Raw genomic sequence first — 20,490 nt, forward strand, 5'->3', positions numbered from 1 at the left:
TTTGGTATAAAGACAAAATTGGATGTGTAAGTGCAAATTAACAAGAAGGAAGGTATATTATATCCAAAGTTTATATATAAAATTCACATTACAGATTAATATCCATCTCAAATTTCTGACAAAAACTTGCAAACTATCCCTATAAATTTTCAGTGTACTTTTATGGTAACAAGACAACATGCAAAATAACTGGATTAATACTGCATAAATCTCTAAATCAGTTGCACCTAAGTATTGCGATAATCTGCATAATTGTTGTAGTCGGGCAATGATCATGTCGATGTAGTCCATGCAACCAAATCACTATGCTGGTGGTAACATGAGATTTGGATCCGCTGTTTTCACAAACCAGTGAAAACCAAAAGGATCCCTGACCTTAGACAAAAATAACTCCTCATGTCGGTTTATCATTAAACTTGTTCCTTGGTTCGCTCCTAATCCGTTGATGAATCTATCATGCAATTGGTTAGGGTCATTAGAGTACAGAGAAGTAAAGCCATGACGATCGGATTGTCTGTTAATAACAACAACAAAAAAAATCAAAATAAATTTAATTAAATTGATCACTATTAATTAGATTTCTTTTAGAAAAAAAATTCTTACTCGGTGCGAGGTCGGATACTATCTTGGAGCTCAATAATAGTGTGTCGCTGTCCATCGCCTAACCTCATGTGACGATGTTGTATCATAGCTATGTTACCAGACACTCCTGTAGTGCTGAAACTTTCAGATAAAACGACAGCTCCCAACACGTGTTGGTACCATTGGCAGGCTTCGACTGCTCTCGGGTGATCAATTAAATACACTATATGTATTGAACTAATGTCTTCGGCTGGTGCTTGATTCCCATGAAATAATTGCTGAACTTCAATTGGCATTAATTGGGACGAACCAAGTATCCAACGAAAACCAAAAGGATCTTTGATTCGGTAAATAAAATGGCCGTTCTGTTCTGCGGTGGTCTCAACGACGGCTTGGGCCGCACCACCCAAGACCGGAGTAGTGATGATTCGATGCAGCATAGCATTTACATCGTGGGAAGAAATGTAGCATAATACGTTCCCGATGTTTTGTCTGGACCAACCAAGAGACAAAAAAATAAATAAAAAACAAATATGTGAATTCAAGAAAAACCAAGAAAACAATGATAATGCCAGAACCTTCTATTGTGAGAGCAATCTCTCACTTCCAGGATAATGCCAGAACCAATAGGGCCCAATCTGAGTTGAAAGGTGTGATGAAGTTCAATTTTTTGTAGGATACTCGATTCATGAAAAGTATGTCCAATCAACTGTGCACCCAATGCCGCTCCATACCATTGACGGGCTCTTTCGGCACGGCTGGTCTGCCCTCTACCCCGATAAACAAGATGAACAAAATGCACTGCGTCAACACCTGCCATTTCCATAGTAACAATCAGCGCTTTTTTTTTTTTTTTGGTATTAGAACTTGAATCTATAGATCCAATAGTTCCCATAGTAATACGAAGTTCTCAGCACTGATTATAACTCGAATCTTCAAAAATAAATATAATAAGAACATCACCTATTAAAATATGAAATTGGTAGTAGTAGCGTCAATACCTGCAACGGCTGCAATTTCCATAGTGTAAGTAGCTAGCAATGAGCACCGATTAAAAGTTCAAGTTTGTTTCTTTCTTTCTTTCTTTCTTCTTTCTTCTTTCTTCTTTCTTCTTTCTTCTTTCTTTTCTTTCTTTCTTTCTTATCACAACTTCGCAACGGCAAGTTAATATAAGGATGGTAATATATAAGTAGTAATAATAATAGGAATACCCCAGGCGGTAGTTGCATGCAAAGTTCTTAGGGAACCTTGGCGGATATGTAATGACTTTTATTATTTTTAAATTTTTAATTTTTTAAATTCTTAGCCACCCAACTTTTGGATACCGGTAACAAAATTTACTTAAAATATAAATTTTATAAATCTAGATTAATATAAAAAATACAGACATTGAATTTTTTTTCTATAGTATACTCGTATTCAACAATATAAAAATTGGATATCGGAAAAATTAAGTATCAGTCCAAATTAAGTGTTCACTTTTTTTTTATATATACATTAAAATACACCCTTACCCTAAACTCTACTACCTGCGTTTCAAAATAAGTGATTCATTTTCATCATGTGCAATATTTACATATATAAGATGTTGGATTTGTTTTAATTAATATTTTCAAATTATCAAATTTTTATAATTTTTATTATTATATAATTAAAAATATTAATAGTTAAAATTATGCATTGACATGTATGAAACAGTCAAGTGGGTAACTCATTGTAGAAATGAATGGAGTAACCTTAAACCCTCAAAATAATTTTTTGATAAAAGTTGTTAAAAACAATAAATTTATAATATTTATAAATTACAACCTAAAAAAAATCTAAATACTAAAAGCAAAAAAGAAATCTAAAAAATTACCAAAAGCTTGAATAGTTAAAGATCAGGCCCGACCCTAAGAGGGTGCGGGGTGAGCAACGGCATCGAGCTTCAATTTTGAGGTTCTATAATTATAATAATAATTATATATTGTTTGTGTAATTGTGTTTATAAAATATCAAAGGTGTTTAATAAATTAATTTTGTGTTCCTATAATAATAGTTATATATTGTCATTGTTCATAAAATATCATATATAAGTTTAGTAAAAAAATAAATAATTACCGTTTCTTGATTAGGAATTTTCACCCTCCCAAGTGAATTTTCTCCATACACATGAACAATAAAATTGAACCTCTGACCACATGGTTAAGGGGAGCAAGACTCTTACCGTTTGGACCAATTTATTGTTGATGTCATGTTACTTGTAATTTAAACAGATGATAATTCTTTTTTAATTTCTTAATTAACATGTTTTTATTAGAAGTCCATTTTTAATATTTAAACCGAATTTTCAAATAGTCAGGACCGACCTTGAAGAAGAATCACATTCAATCCAAAAATTCGTCCAACGTTTGCTAGAGTCAAATTTTATAGCACACATAACACTTTAACTTCAACTCGAAAGGTATAAAAAATTCCTAAATACTCAAAAGAGCCTCAAAAGAAATTTCACCATGATCTCTAACATTTTGTTTGGATTGATGGTATGTGATGAAATGGAATGGAGTGGAGTAGTAAGTAATTAGGTCCCATTATTTTGATTTGCAATGTGCCCTTAAGGCACATGTTAAGAAGATAAATGTGAAAATTATTTATTGAATTTGTGTTGTATTCAATTCTCTAAACATTAAATTCTTTGTATAATTAAATGCTATATATTTCTATTTTTAGGTAGCTTAACATGTGCCCTTAGGGCACAAGCTATGAAGCACGAACACCTCTATGATCAGGCGTGTCGCGGTGTCCGACACGTGTCGGTGTCTGACACTCGTATGACACTCGTACGACATATGTCGGATAGCTCAGATTCGTGCGAAAAAAGTCAATTTTTTCTTTACTTTGACACTTCTTTGATCGATGTCTAACACCTATACAACGCTCATACGACACGTGTCAGACAAGTGACCAACAAAAAAATAAAGTTTTTTGCTTATACTTTCAGACATATCTAAAAAAGTAAAAAATGTGTCGAAACAACAATATTGATCAATGAGGGATTGAAGATATTACATTTTGATTTCAATATTTTTAGATTTTTAATAGTCGATGTATAAATAAAGGTAAAATATCATCATATCTTGTTTTAAAACATTTTTTAAGAAATAACCTGTTCAACTTAGATTTACATTTATATATTTTGATTATGAATTTATATTTTTTCATAAATATGTAGCGGTGTCGGTGTCCCATAATTTTTACATTAGCGGTATCGCCGTGTTGGTGTCGGTGTCGTGTCGTCGTGTCCATGTCAGAGTCGGTGCTTCATAGGGCACAAGTTAACATGACCCCTGAAAAAAGAGTGGAATGCAACATGATGAAACACATTCCATCCCAGACCATCAGATCTTTCAATTTTTCTTTCTCCCAATTTGGGGTGTATCTAATGGAATTATGGAATAGTGTTTTATGATTAAATTTTTACTCTTATACCCTTATGTTTATTTTATCATTGCCGCTACTTCTTCCTTCCATCTACAGTTTTTTCGGCTCGTTGTTCATGGTCTGTTGCCCTCATCGTCCATCAATTTTCATGGCCAGCATGTTTCTTGCTCAGACGTGTGCTTTGTTTATCATGTTTACGAAACTTTGTTATGTTGATGTGTGTCTATATGTATTCATTCTTCAACTTTATAGTCGGTGGTCGAGCCCGTGTATTTGTTTGGGTATTTTGCAGTTTTCATATTGTGACTTAGACGTTGTGTAATCTTTTGTAGTCTTTTTGGCGCATCTTGTGCCGAGGAAATTATTTAATTAATATATATTTTTTTTGGCAAAATTACACTGCAGGTCTTTATCTTATTTTTTTGTAACACTTTGGTCCTTTATCTTTTTTTTGTAACATTTTGGTCTTTTATCTTTTTTTTGTAACACTTTGGTCCTTTATTATTTTTTATTTGTAACATTTAGGTCCTTTATTTTTTATAAATAAATAAGATAAGGACCAAAGTGTTATAAAAAAAAGGACTAAAGTGTTACAAATAAAAAATATAAAAGACCAAAGTGTTACAAATAAAATATAAAGGACCAAAATGTTACAAAAAAATAAAATAAATGACCAAAGTGTTACAAAAAAATAAGATAAAGGACCTGCAGTGTAATTTTGCCTTTTTTTTTTTTTGGCTTTAAAAGAAAAATTTGCTACGTATACCAACAATTGAGCCGTAACAAACTAATTGAGCCGTAACAAACTAATTGTCATATACAGTATATACTACCACTATTTTTATAGAATTTCAAAAAAACTAACACAGTCAGGTAAAACTTTGGTTGGAATAATAAATCACATTAGGATACTCTATGAAATTTTATTTGGGTGGTTTAAATAATAATAGTTTTTATTGGTATTAATCTCCTCTGATTTATGGAAACGAAAGTCCGGTACGTAGTCCAAAGTTTGCCGCAATGTAATTAAAATATGCCCAAAATTTAATAAGCTACTTCTTATCTAATATAATATACTATCAAATTTACTGATTTAGATTAACCACATTCCAAGTTTTTTTATCCATCATTGTAATTTCACTAAAAAATATTTTTTTTTTGAAATAATATAAAATAAATACAATAAAAAATTATATGCTTAAAAATAGGAATTAAAAATAACAACAAAACAGAGCGATTTATACAGGAAAACAAATTTACTTCTAATATAATAAAATTGAATACTACAAAGGGTCCATTTGGAGATTAGCTTATTTTTGAGCTTATGCAAAACAATTTATGCAAATAAATAAATTTTTATATATTATTATAAGTTTTTCAAGATAGTTTATGATAAAATAACTTATAAAATACAATTTTCACTAGTGAGAGTTTATAAAATAGCATAAAACCTAATTTATATTGCATAAACTGTTTGCATAAGCTAAAAATTAAGCTAATCCAAACGGACCCCAAATTCACTTACATCCTTAGTAGGATTAACCACATTCCAAGTTTTGTATCCTTTATTGTAATTTAACTAAAAATATAAAAAAAAAATATTGAAAGAATATAAGATAAATACAAAAAATATATAAAGAATATAAGATAAATACAATAAAAAATATGATATGCTTAAAAATAAGAATAAAATAAAAATAAAAATAAAATAGAATAATCTAAATATACACATAAAAATAGCAACAAAACAAATGAATACGATCAACTCTGCGATCTATTCTATTTAAGCAACCTATTAGAGACAACATAGTCATTGCTTAGAAATAATCTACGAATAACTGTTGCTGCCTTCAGTTATCCAATATTACAGTTGGCTATATTAATAGGCATAAAAATTAAGAAGCTACTAACTGTATATTAAAAAAAAGTATAAGATCTGGACCAAAAAAAAAAATTATAGATTATAATTTTTTTTGTTGATGAAATATATAAGATTTTAACATTTATTATTAATCTAAAAAATATGATAATATCAAATAAATTATTCTAAAAAAAATCGAATAATTAGAACATATCAATTATAATCTTATAATCTAATATAATAAAATTGATTATTACGTAAACAAAAAAAATTGATTACTATCAAATTTACTAATTTATCCTTTTTAGTTTTTTTTTTTGGTACAATCCTTTTTAGTTTTAATCGCACTATAAATACAATAAAAAAGTGGATATGCTTAAATAAAACATATCCTAGATAGGAATAAAATAGAACAAACTATACGCATAAAAATAGCTACGAAAGAGATGAATACGATCAACTCAACCGTTTCACTAAAAAATAATTAAGAAAAAAAAAATATAAGATAAATACAAAAAAAGATGATACATATAAAAATAGCAACAATAGAGAATGAATACGATCAACTCAACAATTTTACTAAACAAAATTTATAAAAAAATCTAAGATAAATACAATAAAAAAAATATATGCTTAAAAATAAGAATAAAATAGATCATACGAATATAGAAATAAGAATAAATAGTCAATTCTATAAAAAAAATAGTCAATTCTATAAAAAAATAGTCAAAAAAAATTATAGAAAAAATAAGATGAATATTCGTAAAAATATAAATATAGAAACCGAAACACAAACAATATTTTTCATAAAAAAATAAATAAATAAACAATATACTACTATTAACTATTAAGTGTTCAAAATAGAATAATTGAAAAATTTAGGGGCTAAAATTGTATTTAAGTGTTATAAATAAATACGACTACTGGAATTTCCGTGGCAAACGAGGGTTTGAAAAATTGTTGTTTGCTTTTTGAAATGTCATACACTGGCCACATACAGGTTTTCCCCCCAATTCACCTTCTCAATAAGCGTAAACGGGTATGTATGCATGCATGTTATTATTCAAACTTGTCATTTTTGTTATGTCTTTTTCAATTTATGTTTGGTTTTTGTTTATTTACAGCATCAAGTGTTTTGATTCTTTTCTCACACATAATAACTGTATTGTCCTTTTAGGACGCTTCTCGTGTTGTGATCGACATTTCCGATGATGATGATGATGATGATGACTCTGATGATTTGGTGATAATCGGTGAAAAAGTGAGTAAACTTATTAAGGGGCAGACAATTGAAGCCATTAATCAAGTTGTGACACTGTTTTTATTTTAATCCGTCCTCCTATTTTATATATAAACAAATTTTCACCGTATCTGGTCCAATGAACCTAAAAAGTAAAAATTTGTTTATATACAAGACAGGAGAAAGTATTTTTCTTTTCTCGTGCATAATGATTGTATTGTACTTTTGTAGGCTATTACCCACGATGTGATTGACATTGCCTATGATGACAACTCTAATGATGTAGTGATAATTTCTGAAAAAGTTAATAAAAGTTCAAACCATGCAAATTTAAAAGATGAAATTCTGAAGAAATTTGGAAGTTTTAAGCAATTCGATATTGTCAGTGACACTTCAGACCATATCTTTGTTGGTAGAAAATACTTATTGAAAGAGGTAACATTTTAATTTTTGAGTTATAATCATGATTATATGAGTTTACAATGATCCTATGTCCTAAACAGCATCAAAATAATTGGGCTAAAAGAATCCAGAAAGAGTGGAAGATTTTGGAGAACAATTTGCCAGGTGAGTTTGTTCACTATTCTTTTTATAAAATAGCTTGTAATATTTGCATTTAGTATTTAAGCTTCAAATTAGAATTTAGAACTTATTATAAATAAGTAACTGCTTATGGCTGTTTTTCACTCAATTTCTTTGACTCTCGTTTTTTTTTTTTTTATCGTCATCAGATTCAATATTTGTTCGAGTTTATGAATCAAGGATGGATCTCATGAGGGCTGTCATTATCGGAGCAGAAGGGACTCCTTACCACGATGGTCTTTTCTTTTTCGATCTTTACTTACCCGATGACTTTCCCAATGTACCACCGGTATGTGGCTGATGAATGATGATGTACTCTATCTGAATGACATTATGTTGCTATGACATTATGTTGCTGTCACTCTTTTTATTTTAAATGTAACAAACGGTAAATTTTTTTATGGCAGGAAGTTTCGTTCCACAATCCATGTTCTTCTTCTAAGTTGAATCCAAATTTCGGACGTCGTGGCTCTTTATGCCTTAGTCTACTTAACACTTGGGGTGGCAGGAAGAATGAGCGTTGGCGTCCACGCGTTTCAACAATTCTACAGGTTCTAGTCTCCTTACAAGGTCTAGTATTGACGGCAGAGCCTTTCTTTAATATGTCTAGTTCCTATGTTAGAGGTTCGGAACCAGGGAAAATTATGTCCCGGTCTTATAACGAGGATGCATTCATTGATTCATTGTGGACAATGATACATGTGATTAGAAGGCCTCTAAAGGTTTGATTCTATTCTTGGTTTAATTTTTTTTATATATGTCTCTAGCAAGTTTTTTTGCCATGTTCATTTGTAGTGCTCGGGTGTTTTAGAAACCATTAGTACACTATACTGCACACCTTAGTGCAACACAATAACATAGTTCCAGATAAAGTTGAAGAAACATGTGAGCAAATCACAAATAAAAAAATACGATTTATCTTCCGGTAGGCTCTTGGTGCATTGCTGGAGATTTCAACGCTGTGATATCTTCGAATGAAATCAAAGGGAATTTACATAGAAAGAAGCAGGACAGAGATGCAGGAGTTTAATAGTTTCATTGATAATATCATAATATGGAATTGATTGATGTCCCCTATCATTGGAAAGAAGTTCACATGGTACGCACAGATGGAAAGAGAAGAAGCAGACTCATAGAATTTTACTATAGGAAGGACTCATGGTACGCACAGATGGAAGTTCCAGCAATCTTCCACAACATTTTTGAGATCCGGGTGCTTGAATCGGAAAGGTTTAGGGGCCCAATTGACTTCCCCACACTCTAACCACACAGGGCAATGGTCAAGGATGTCACGATCCCCCACTCTTTGAGCAATCAATTTAGCGCTTTGTGCGAAATGGAAGTGGAGGTGCTTATCGGATCAATCAGCTCTATGGTTACCTTTGCTGCAGTTCCGATATGGCGGTGAAAGTGGTCACTTGGACTTGGAATCGTTAGTGGTGTGTGGTAGACATGAATCAATATGGTGGAGAGATATTGTAGAGGTGGATAGAGTAAACCCCTTATGCTTTCAGTGGTTTGAAGTGAACAGGTCACTAGCATAAGTTATAGTTTCCTAAAGGAACACTCATGGCTTTTGGCTAACACTTGTAGACTTACACTAATCTAACATGGTTGCAGAGAATGCAACTGAAAGGTTCGGTCATTAATACTGATCTTGTTACTACTTCTTACTAAATTGGGTGGATCTGGACCTGATTTGGAATTAACGGAGAAGGCTTTATAAAGGAGGGTTAACTAACTCGGTTGAATTAATGGTTTCGATGTTCGAGCACCTGAAAGGTTTAGGTGTTTTACTGAAGTTGGCATTGTACTAAGTTGTCTATTTCAGAATAATGTAATGATGGTGAGTAACAAGTCATCGAGACGAATAAAGACTTACTAAAACTGCTCATGACTGTTAATGGATAATTAGGTTCCTATTGATATGGTGTTGTGTTGTCATTAATAGTGGAACTGAAGAGATGACCGTTTTCCACTTAGAGAAACACAGGATTATTAGAAGGATTGGTACCGGTGAAAGCACATTGTTTTGGTCGCATAGATGGCCTGGTAGATGTACTTTGAAAGAGAGATTTAATAGATTGTTTTTTGTTACTGTTGACAAAATGAGTCTGTGAATGGCTTGGTAGCTGGTGTGTCTGTGAACCCCGGATCAGTTGATAAATGGGTCTGGAAGTATGATAAAACTACTGGTTTTTTCTGTTAAATGATATGCTTATAATTAATTTGCTACAAGAGTTGCTGGTTGACAATCAATGTGATGACTGATGAAGGACACCGTAATGCTTATAAAAAGCTCTGGAATTGTTCAGCACCATCAAAGTTTGTTATTCATGGATGGAGAGTTCTTAATAGAATTGCGATGAAGGAACAATTGTATGCAAAAGGAATTATTAACGCAGATAACATTTTATGCGTGTTTTGTATGTCTGATGTTAAGAGTTGCAGTCATGTATTATTCTCTTGTCCGTTCGCATATGGTGTTTGGACTTCTATCTATAGGTGGCTGTGCTTTGAAGGCACATTCGCGGCGACGGCAGTGGATCATTAGTGCCTCATATAGATTTATGAAATACTTCTCTTTTTAAAATATACTGTTGCCTTAAACTTGTGTTTATTCCTTTAACTGTTTGTTATTTTTGGTTTCAGAATTTTGAGGATTTTGTAGTGGGACATTTCTTCATCGAAGCTCATGAAATTTTAAGGGCATGCAAGGCATACAGGAAAGGTGCTCAAGTGGGTTCTTTGGTCAAAACAAGTGAGGTTCATAATGTTGATCATGAGGTTCATAAAAGTTGGCCAGAGGACTTTACCAATTCTTTACGTTGTCCGATGAAAAAGCTTGCCGATGAGTTTGCAAGAATTGGAGCTATGGACTGTTAAAAACCCATGATGACATCTCTAAGAAAACCCAGATTTGAGACTTGATTCAAAAGTCTTGTTACATTCTACTACAATAAGTGTTTTAATTTCTTTTTTGGAGATGCTAATTAGTATTCTAAGGATATTGTTTAATAATCTAAAATATTACAGTATGTATTTATGGAAGTGTGTGTATTGCACAAACAATTGAAATGTTTAATTTTTTCGTGCATACTAACGGATGTCTCTAAAGCAACTAATTAAGGTAACAAGTAAGTTTTATATTAAATAGTTAGCATTTTCCTTAATATTTTCAATATTAAACAATAGAAAAATGCTTACAGACAAATTTTATATACAATCTTTTGAGCACTCCCACAACTGCCTACAAAGGCCAAAAATTATCTTTTTTCAATCAATCAATTCTTGTGTTAGGTTCATTTTTTTAAACATTCTCCTAAGCATTTTTGGTATAAAGACAAAATTGGATGTATAAGTGCAAATTAACAAGAAGGAAGGTATATTTTATCCAAAGTTTATATATAAAATTCACATTACAATTTTAAAAAATTAAAAAAGAAAGAAAAAGATGAAGGTATAGGTATATCGATGGATCCTATAACACAAACAGAAACAATTCTCTTGAAAACAAAATCTCACCTTTCAGAGAAGCACTTAAAAATAATCAAGAATAAGCAAATCCAATGCATAACTCAACTGTCAATGCAAGTATGTTCAACAGAATCACTACAGATTAATATCCATCTCAAATTTCTGACAACAAAATTGAGAGAACCTTTTCTTTCCAACCACTCAACCTATATAACTCTACTTGACAACATCCTATTTGTATAGCCTCTTACAGCCAAGTTGTTTAATTAATTTAAGTAGCATTAAAACCCATTACAATACAGCACTTAGGTAGCCCGAAAATCAAGGAAAAGACGCAGTTTTTGTATAAGCATTTCACGAGTACCAAAAAGTGGTTTCTCGCTTGTGATCCAGTCCTTCTCTAGAAGACTTGCTTTAGTACCAGCCAACATTTCATCGTGGAATGCAGATACTATTTGGTAGATTGATGTCTTGAGAACATCAGCAATAGCATAAGCTTTTGAATTTGCTGGCCCATTTTTTCTTTTCCCAGTAGCTGTTGCAATATCTAATCTTCCACTATTTGCTGTCGCCCATTTGATACCGCCAGATCCCAACAACTGATTTGGTGATTGCAGGTTTGTTTTCTTTCCCATGAAATTCTCGACAGCAAGAAGGCACGATATCAGGGTCGAAACAACAGCAGCGTTACTCCCAGAAAGCTGAGCAGCCCCAAACTTATCTTCTTTGCGTGAACAGGCAGTCAGTGAGGCAACAATCCTTGAACACCAAGCATATAGCTGCATACAAAAGCAAACAAAAGCTGTTTAATAACTTGCATATAAAGGTTTTGTTTTGATAAATCACTTAATTGAGAGCTTACAGATAAAGCTTTTATCATATAAGTGTTTATACATAAGCTATTTTTATAACAAACGACAAAAATGAAGTCAAACTTTTTCATAAGTTTTAAGTTGTTTTCACAAGCTATCTTTGGAGAGAGCATTTCATAAGGAAATAAGCTGACCAGTGAAAACAAGTAATGGACATGGCATAAGCTGTCCCAAACAGTCTCAAGTGTTTAAGCCAGTAGAGAAACTCAAATAAGTCAATCCAAATTCCAAACAGACCCAAATACATAACTCTAGAATGTGTTGTTTTATTAGTGTCACCACCACTACAAATAAGTCTACAAGATCTCTCATGAAAGGCAATGAACAAGAAATTTTGTCACCATTGGTATTATAATTTGTAATATAAAAGGTGGCAGTGGCAATTCATGTTTAACGGGTTGGTCTTTCCCTCGATAAGTCCATCCACCTTTAGCAATTGTCATCGTTTTCTCAGTAAAGGATAAGAGCTTTTGATTGTGTAAACTGTTCAAAATCTTTCTCTAGTTTTACTTTTATTTACATGTGAAAGGGATGGCTTATATATCAACCACAATAATTGGTTGCAGGGGCGGGCAATTTACATTTTCTACAGGTGTAACACAGAAAATTCAATATATAGTAGGATATATTGTTGTCTAGGATTGATACATAATTATATACTAAACTTGATATTGACTACACATATATTAGTATAATTAAGAGTATCGGGTTAGTATATCACGTCAGCACAACATCATAGTTGGTTAGAATCTCATCACTTACTTTGTTATTTCAAAGCTTTCCAATTAAACAGAAAAAATAAAAAGCTTCGTTAGCAGAAAATAAACAATCTACAAATAATAGCTATACATGTACCTGGAAGTTATACAACTCTTCTACGTGCTTCACATCTGTTGGGGAGGATAACTGATTCGATAGATTTGTAGGTTTGTCGGCAGAATTCCCCAAGTCCTCACCTAATCTAGAGGCAAGTTGTTCCAGAGGCCTTAAGCACACAGAAATTACTCTTTTGTAAGTCTCACCGGATTCTTCAAAAAATGCCGCACGCCGCCAGGTTTCAACATTGTTCTCGCACACCATACAAAGATCAAGATAAGCAAGATATCGAAGAAGAGATGTCGGATTACTCTCCTCCAAAGCTGAAAGGAGGTGCTCACTTGGATTTGTTTCCGCAGCTGCTGATCCTTTTGGGGGAGCAAATACGGATCTCTTGGTATGTAAAACCTATATGTATCATATTTGACCAATAAGAAGTCTAATATGTAAAAGATGTACACATATAAAAGATGTTTCATAATGCATTGTTAAGATAGAGTAACTGATAGTTGTTTCAAAGTTACTTCTTATTTAAATTACACATATGAGTAACTATCTTGGGTTTCACATTTTTCAGTCATTCGTACATTATGCAGTACACAGACACAGACACATTAACATAACATGCACATTTAGAATATCAATTCAATTAAGCAACACATCCCAAAAATTAAACTAAATCTTGCTAACAAAGGTAGAACCAAACTTTGATGTACATCAAACGCAAATATCAAAAGCTCAAAGAAAAAGATCACATCAGCAGCGCGTGGACATACATGGTGCCAGAGATATTCATTATGCAAAAGACTTGATAACACAACAAACACTCAACAATGGTTGAAAAAGCATAGCATGACTGGCTGATGTATGTCAACATATAAATACACCTAAAACAATCAAATAAAAACACAAATAGAGGAAATAGGTTTAATGTACTAGTCCAATGAATGTGGCATGACAAACAAACAAACTTGGACTAAATTAAGGATCATTTGTTTGAGACAAAGCAATGTACTTGACAAACTAACAAATCATGAGATTACAACACTGTTTCATTCAGAGATTATCAAATTCGGCATATGAATGACAAACGAAAATAAAAATCGTCAACAATGAAAACTAACAAACTGCTATAAGAGTTGCATCATTTAACAACATTCAAGCTGAGTGAAAACATGAATCAACAATTATACAAGTGTGAAGGTAAAAAACACTAACCCGATGTAAATTATGAGTCAATTCCCAACAGAAGAAGATAGCAAAACTGGCAACAAAAAACACAATCTGCTCTGCAAAGAATGCCCGCGTACCAATGCTGCACTTGAAAGGGTGTGGAATAATCTCTATCAGAACAGCAGAAAAAATGAAAGCAACAGTGGAAAGCTTAAAAGCACGTTTAGCTGCCAAAGGTATTCCCATCTTAAAGTTGAAGAAAGGAGGACGCTGCACGCACAAAAACAAAGTAACCAAAATCAGTTTCACTTCTACATGGGTCAAAATTGAATCTAAATGCGTAGAATTGATTGTGACATGTTTGGTTCCTCTACATTAGAATTGATTTTACCTCTACAATTGGTCCTACTTTAAGCTAAAAATTGTAGCTTCTGATTTTATAACTGATTTACACTCAAATTAATATTAAGTTACTTTTACATGAATATATCCAAACATAAATCAAGTCATGTTCAACTCGGTGTATGTTAGGTATCACGGCGAGTATGCCAGAATCACAATGATCCACCATGATTTTGTAGAAGCTACTAAGCTTTTGGAAAATCACACTGAGTGATTCTGAGATAACACCGTGGTACCAAACCTACTCAATTTTAACCAGAATCAATCTTACATAATCAATTTACTCAACCAAATATACAACAAACCCACATGAAAAAAAAGAAAAAAAATGAAAAAGATTAAAACTTTATGAAACCCAATTGATAAAAAAGCATAACCTGAATAATGGGAAACTCCAAAACCCAACGACGTTTAAAAACATAATGAAAACCAAACATCAAACCAACGAGAAAACCCCTAAACCCAACTCTTCCAATATCGTTAAACCCAAATAACGAAAGCGCAGCAACGGAACCAGAGAAAGCGGAGGCGATAACAAAGAGGAAGAAAGTGAGTGAGAGCTTGAGATTACGAGGGAGAAAAATGGGGTGTGGGGAAGGTGAAGAAATTGAAGAGAGAGTAACGGAGAAGATGAATTGGAAAATAATGAAAGGGAGAAAAGACCAAAATGGGGTTTTGGGAAGAAGGGAAAAGGAGAAGATGAAGATGAAAGTTGAGGGTATTGATTGCCATAATAAGTAACTTAGGAACCTTTTGTTCAAGATTGTTTCTGGTTTTGATGATGGTGTTGGAGACATTGAAGAAAGGTTTGGTTTTGTTTGACAAAGGTCGTTGTTGTTTCTAGGTTTTTGGTTAGTAGTGAAGATTTTGAAGTTGGGTGGGTTTGGGGGTTTTTGAATTAACTTTCCTTTGTTAGCTAGCTTCTTGCTTTCTCTCGGTTTTATATTGTGAAAATTTTAATTTGGTTTTGATTTTAAGGGACCAATCTGAAACCAAAAATGTCTTTAAGGAACTATTTTACTAATTAAGCCAAAACTAAAGTATAGTTTATAGATACGAAATTATATAAAACAAATATGTTATTAATTTTTTCTTTTAAAATAGGAAGATAAGAAAAAATAATAAGTTTTAAGCTATAAACTACTAATTGAATTGACTAATTTTTGTTTATTTTTGTTTTCAGCACCCGTTTAATGATGTCCCAATACAACTCGGTTCACACTTCTTGAAACCTCATCCCGTTCGCCTCACCATCATCTCTCAATGTCGTCTCCACCACACGCCGCCGTCTAGCCGTTGTATGGCCGTAACGACTTACCACTACTGATCTTACCTGATCAGAAGGTGCGACCGCACCGGCGTTTGCTCTCGAAAGCACCTGTTAAAGCGGAAGGGGTTGTGTACCTGCAGGCGTTCCGACGCTCAAGTCAGTTAAGTGTGAAGTAAGGTTTTCATTGCTAAAATGATACGTACCTTGCAAATGGTAATGAGGTGTGTATATATAGCCCCCAGCGCGGGGCCAAGGTCCTTGATGGCATTAATGGCCATTAAGTGGCTGCCGCAAAACGACCGGAGAGCTTTGATGAACAGTTAATGCTCATCATTTCGGTGAATGACCGTTACAACACACGTAGGTATTGTGACTGTTGGTGTGTCGAACATGGCATGTGAGCATCCTTGTGTTGGCGTGCGCTCGGTAGCTTCTGCTCGCGGTCCTTTGGTATTCGGGCATTTAAGCCCATTCCAGAACAACTACCATGCTCTATCTCTTTGTCGCTCAGTCATGCATTTAGTCGCCATGTTGTGTTGTTAATTTGAGTTTTTTTTCTAAGTACCCCTGGTTTTTTTTCCTTTTTTCCCGTAATATCCCTATTTTCAAAAAAAAAATTCCGTAATACCCCTGTTTTGTACTTTTGTCACAACATGGTCGTAGAATCTCTCTAAGAGGTTGATAACTACATTCCTTTGTATGAATATTTATCCAAAATTATTGTTGAACTATCGTTCAATGTTACTAAAATTTTTCACATACCTTATATTATTGCAATTATCATATCGTAATTTATAATTACATATCTTACAGCTAATTAGACCCGTGCACCGCACGGGTCGATGTTCTAGTATTTAGTAATAATATATTTCTAAGAGAAGAATAATATCTTTTTTGACTGGTAGGTGAAGAACAATTTTTTTTGACAGAGGGTAAGTGAAGAACAATTAAAAAACATATATTCTCACAAGTTAATAACACTGGTGGTTGATGACGACAATGTAGTCCAAATGGTCTATCAAAACATAGTGAAGTTTTACTTTTCACCCCTCTGAAATTATTAGAGTTCTTAGAGAGAAAAGTGAGAGAAGAGTTGAGAGATTATGAGAGGATAAGGAAAGTTTCTAATCGCATTAAAGTGGAGGAGAGTTACATTGTTAGTTATATATAAAAATTCTGTTACTTGCACACTAAGCAACCACCTAACTAAACAATACACATCCATTATCATCATAACTAAACATCCTAACTAACTTTCCTAACAAACATTTGAATTATACATCAGCATCAACAAAAATTACCAAACTAACTCCTTCAATTTTGAGGTTATGAATTCCGTTCGCACTCTAAGTAGCGAATGATAATAGTTGTTTCCTCAAACCCAACGTCTCTGCCCCTCTATAAATGAAAAAATTATTAAAAAATGAGTTCACATTCTAGATGCGAACGCTACTTAGAGTGCGAACTGAAACACAATTCGCTACCTAGAGTGCGATCAGTTTGCACTTTAACTATTGAACCTTATAAAAATTTGGTCATCGTCCAATACCATGTTTTAATTGGCCTCTGGAGTAGTTATGAAAATATTGATCAATCACAGACACACATCGTATAACTCTATAAATTGAATTCTCTTTTTTTTAATCACTCACTCATACAGTATTCCATTCGAAATATTTTCTAAGGGTGAATGAAGGGTTCATACTTTAACTTACAAACTGTGTTTCAATCAAAATTATTTCATGAGAGATGAGATAAGGGTGAAGAGGACACAAAAAATTGATTTTTATAAGATTCGCATCCTAGAATGCGAACTCAGTTCGCATCTTAGAACGCGAACTCAGTTCGCAGTTTACATCAAGAATGTGAACTCTTTTTTTCCCAATTTTTACTATTTACACACTCGTATTCTAAATAGCGAGGGGTAAATTTGAAATGTTAGGAAGTGCGTGTGAGATTCGGAGGGTGCGAAAAGTAAAATTCAACATATTGAACATGGCAGTGTTGGCCCAATGACTTTTGATGCCAAGTAAAATTTTAAACAAGGATTATAAAAATAAAAAATTAAACAAGTGTTTTTGTAGAAAAAGTTTTATTATATTATATATAATACTTTATCTTTGTGATTTTTTTTACAAAAATAAATTCATTCAAATGCTAACCGAAGTGGTTGCAACAACATAAACAATATTAGGAGGAATTTCTCGATTGAACACTAGTATTACCAGCTCTTCTTGAACGAGAAACTAAAAACGTAGAAAATAAGTCATCAATCCCAAATCAAAGTAAAAATTATCATCGATACATGACTTCAAATCATTGACTACATTAAGAGAATCACCTTCAACCACAATGTTGAGAAATCTCATGTCATAAGCAAATTGAATTGCTATCCGAAATCCAAAGCATCAACAATATTAGCATTAGGAAGTGTATCAAAATTCTTTATAGCAACTGCTAAGACAAAACCATTTGAGTTTTTAACAATATCTCCGACACCCTATTTGTTATCAACCGGTTAAATGCATCGATGCTCAAATTTTTTATTTATTTATTAATCCTATGGTTTTCGGAGGAAGGGATCAATGTTTAATTTAAAGGAAGATATGAAAAGAGGACTCCAAATTAGATTAGACGATCCAATGGGTCGGATACTGATGGTGAATTATTTTTTTTTTCTCTTCACTTTCGATTTAATTTATAATTATTTTTTGGTATACTTAATTAAAATATAATTTAATCTTATCATAATTTATTTTGCACAAGTTAGAGATCAAACTTGAATATTCTTGATTGAGATTTTAATTTTGTACTTATTCTAAAATTGAAAATTTTACTTATAATTTAGAAATTTAAATGTTGCAAATTGTAATTATAGAAATGATTAAAACACAAATAGTATGTAATAACATTTAAATTGTTTTTTTTGAATATTAGATAAATAATACACAATTTGTTTTCTCTCATTTCCATATGTTAAATACGGTTTTTTTTTATACATAAATACGACTCTTTAAGTCATACATATCAATCATTAAAAACATCACCAACCAATTAATAAATCATACACAATTCTTTGTACAAAAAAAAAAAAGTCATACACAATTCCCACATTCTCATGTATATTAAATATGATTCTTTGAGTCATGTGTATCAATCACCAAATACACATAGAACCAATTATTACATACATAACATCACACACACACACACACACACACACACACACACACACACACACACACACATATATATATATATATATATATATATATATATGCATAATCTTATGATCTCTTATTTATTTTCATATTTTTCTCTTTTCTTTCTTTTCATCCATCTTTTTTGCAAACATTCGTAAAAATAAAAGATAATTGTACAAATTTATGGACTATATTACAATTACAAAAACAACAAAACATATATCCTCTAAATATTTACAATACTATTAAAATAAATTTATGTTCATTATAAAAAAAAATTACGTTGATTCAATATTTGTATATATTATATGTATTACTAAAAAATTATTTGACGCTTCTTTAAATATGGGGTCCTGGGTAGTCGTCAATCTCAAACCGTGCTCAGGGCCACCATTGTTTACATGTATTTATTATATAAGTTTATTTTATCTTCATGTATCTTTAAACTATTTTTCTCGTGCCTATGCTGAATTTTATCCACAACCACGACTACAGTGTATATTTTTGTTTTTGCTAAATTATTTGTTTTAATATATATATATATATATATATATATATATATATATATATATATACTCCCTTCGTCCCAAAATATAAGCAAAAGTGGGTCAAAAAAACTTGATGTATTTGGTTAAAGATTTGGACCAAATACATCCACTTTTGTTGACCAACTTTTGCTTATATTTTGGGACGGAGTAGTATATATATATATATATATATATATATATATATATATATATAGAGAGAGAGAGAGAGAGAGTGTGTGTGTGAAATAACTACTCATTTTATTCAATCTAAATAATATATACTCTTTAAACTTTTATGTATGATCTTTATTAATAAATTATTTATTAAATTGTGGGTTATAATATGATATTCTTTTTCTTTATTATTTATTTATTATATATATATTAAATATAATTTTTAAAAATTTAATCAAGGCAACGTCGGGTGTCTAAACTAGTATAAATCAAAATGTTTTTTTAACCAATTTGGCAAAGTACGACAAAACACACTAAGGATCGATGGAACTCATACCATTGGATAGGGGATGAGATTGGGGTGTGCATGTCTCATTTGCTCAACCTTTTCCTGGATGAGATCCTTCTTGAGGTACTGTTCAGTCTTCTTCCGGTCCTTGCGGAGTACCTCAACATAGTATTTGAGGTATTGTTCAGTCTTCTCCTTGCGGAGTACATAAGCATAGTAGTCGGTAGGAGCTGGTGACTGTTCATTTATGAAACCATCAGCATCTTGCAAAATATTATCGTTAGAGTAATTACAAGATACATTCATTTTTGGCAATGTTGCCTCACAGTTAATATATATTTTAACAATAAAAAACATGTGGCATACCAAAGGAGATTCTTGAGGTGCAGAGTGAAACAATCCAGGTACAATGTGTGGCTGTGTCACACATTGGGGATCCTACAAAACACAATATGCAATCTACAATAAGCAATCACATAAAACACAAATTAACACAATGTATACACAGAAACAAGCATACCACTGAATAGGGGATGAGATTGGGGAAACGATATCTCACTTGCTTAACCCTCTCCTCGAGGTCCTTGAGGTACTTATAAGAT

The 20,490-nt window shown here is 32.2% G+C and overlaps 2 protein-coding genes across 2 annotated transcripts; one reads left to right on the plus strand and one right to left on the minus strand.

Moving 5' to 3' along the window:
* The first annotated feature begins 6,804 nt into the window (after positions 1 to 6,804).
* Positions 6,805 to 10,780, plus strand: LOC123898312 (putative ubiquitin-conjugating enzyme E2 38). The gene is made up of 7 exons (XM_045949232.1): positions 6,805 to 6,902; positions 7,041 to 7,124; positions 7,335 to 7,538; positions 7,607 to 7,670; positions 7,835 to 7,974; positions 8,093 to 8,407; positions 10,338 to 10,780. The coding sequence occupies exons 1-7, from the start codon at positions 6,840 to 6,842 to the stop codon at positions 10,569 to 10,571; spliced, it is 1,104 nt and encodes a 367-aa protein (XP_045805188.1). The 5' UTR covers positions 6,805 to 6,839; the 3' UTR covers positions 10,572 to 10,780.
* Positions 10,781 to 11,232: 452 nt separating this feature from the next.
* Positions 11,233 to 15,346, minus strand: LOC123898771. The gene is made up of 4 exons (XM_045949785.1): positions 14,803 to 15,346; positions 14,069 to 14,293; positions 12,890 to 13,258; positions 11,233 to 11,941 (listed from the first exon to the last, which is right to left on the minus strand). Exons 1-4 carry the CDS (start codon positions 15,220 to 15,222, stop codon positions 11,468 to 11,470), a joined length of 1,488 nt encoding a protein of 495 aa, XP_045805741.1. The 5' UTR covers positions 15,223 to 15,346; the 3' UTR covers positions 11,233 to 11,467.
* Positions 15,347 to 20,490: the final 5,144 nt, after the last annotated feature.

This window comes from Trifolium pratense, linkage group LG7, assembly GCF_020283565.1.
Source record: "Trifolium pratense cultivar HEN17-A07 linkage group LG7, ARS_RC_1.1, whole genome shotgun sequence".
Taxonomy (NCBI): Eukaryota; Viridiplantae; Streptophyta; class Magnoliopsida; order Fabales; family Fabaceae; genus Trifolium; species Trifolium pratense.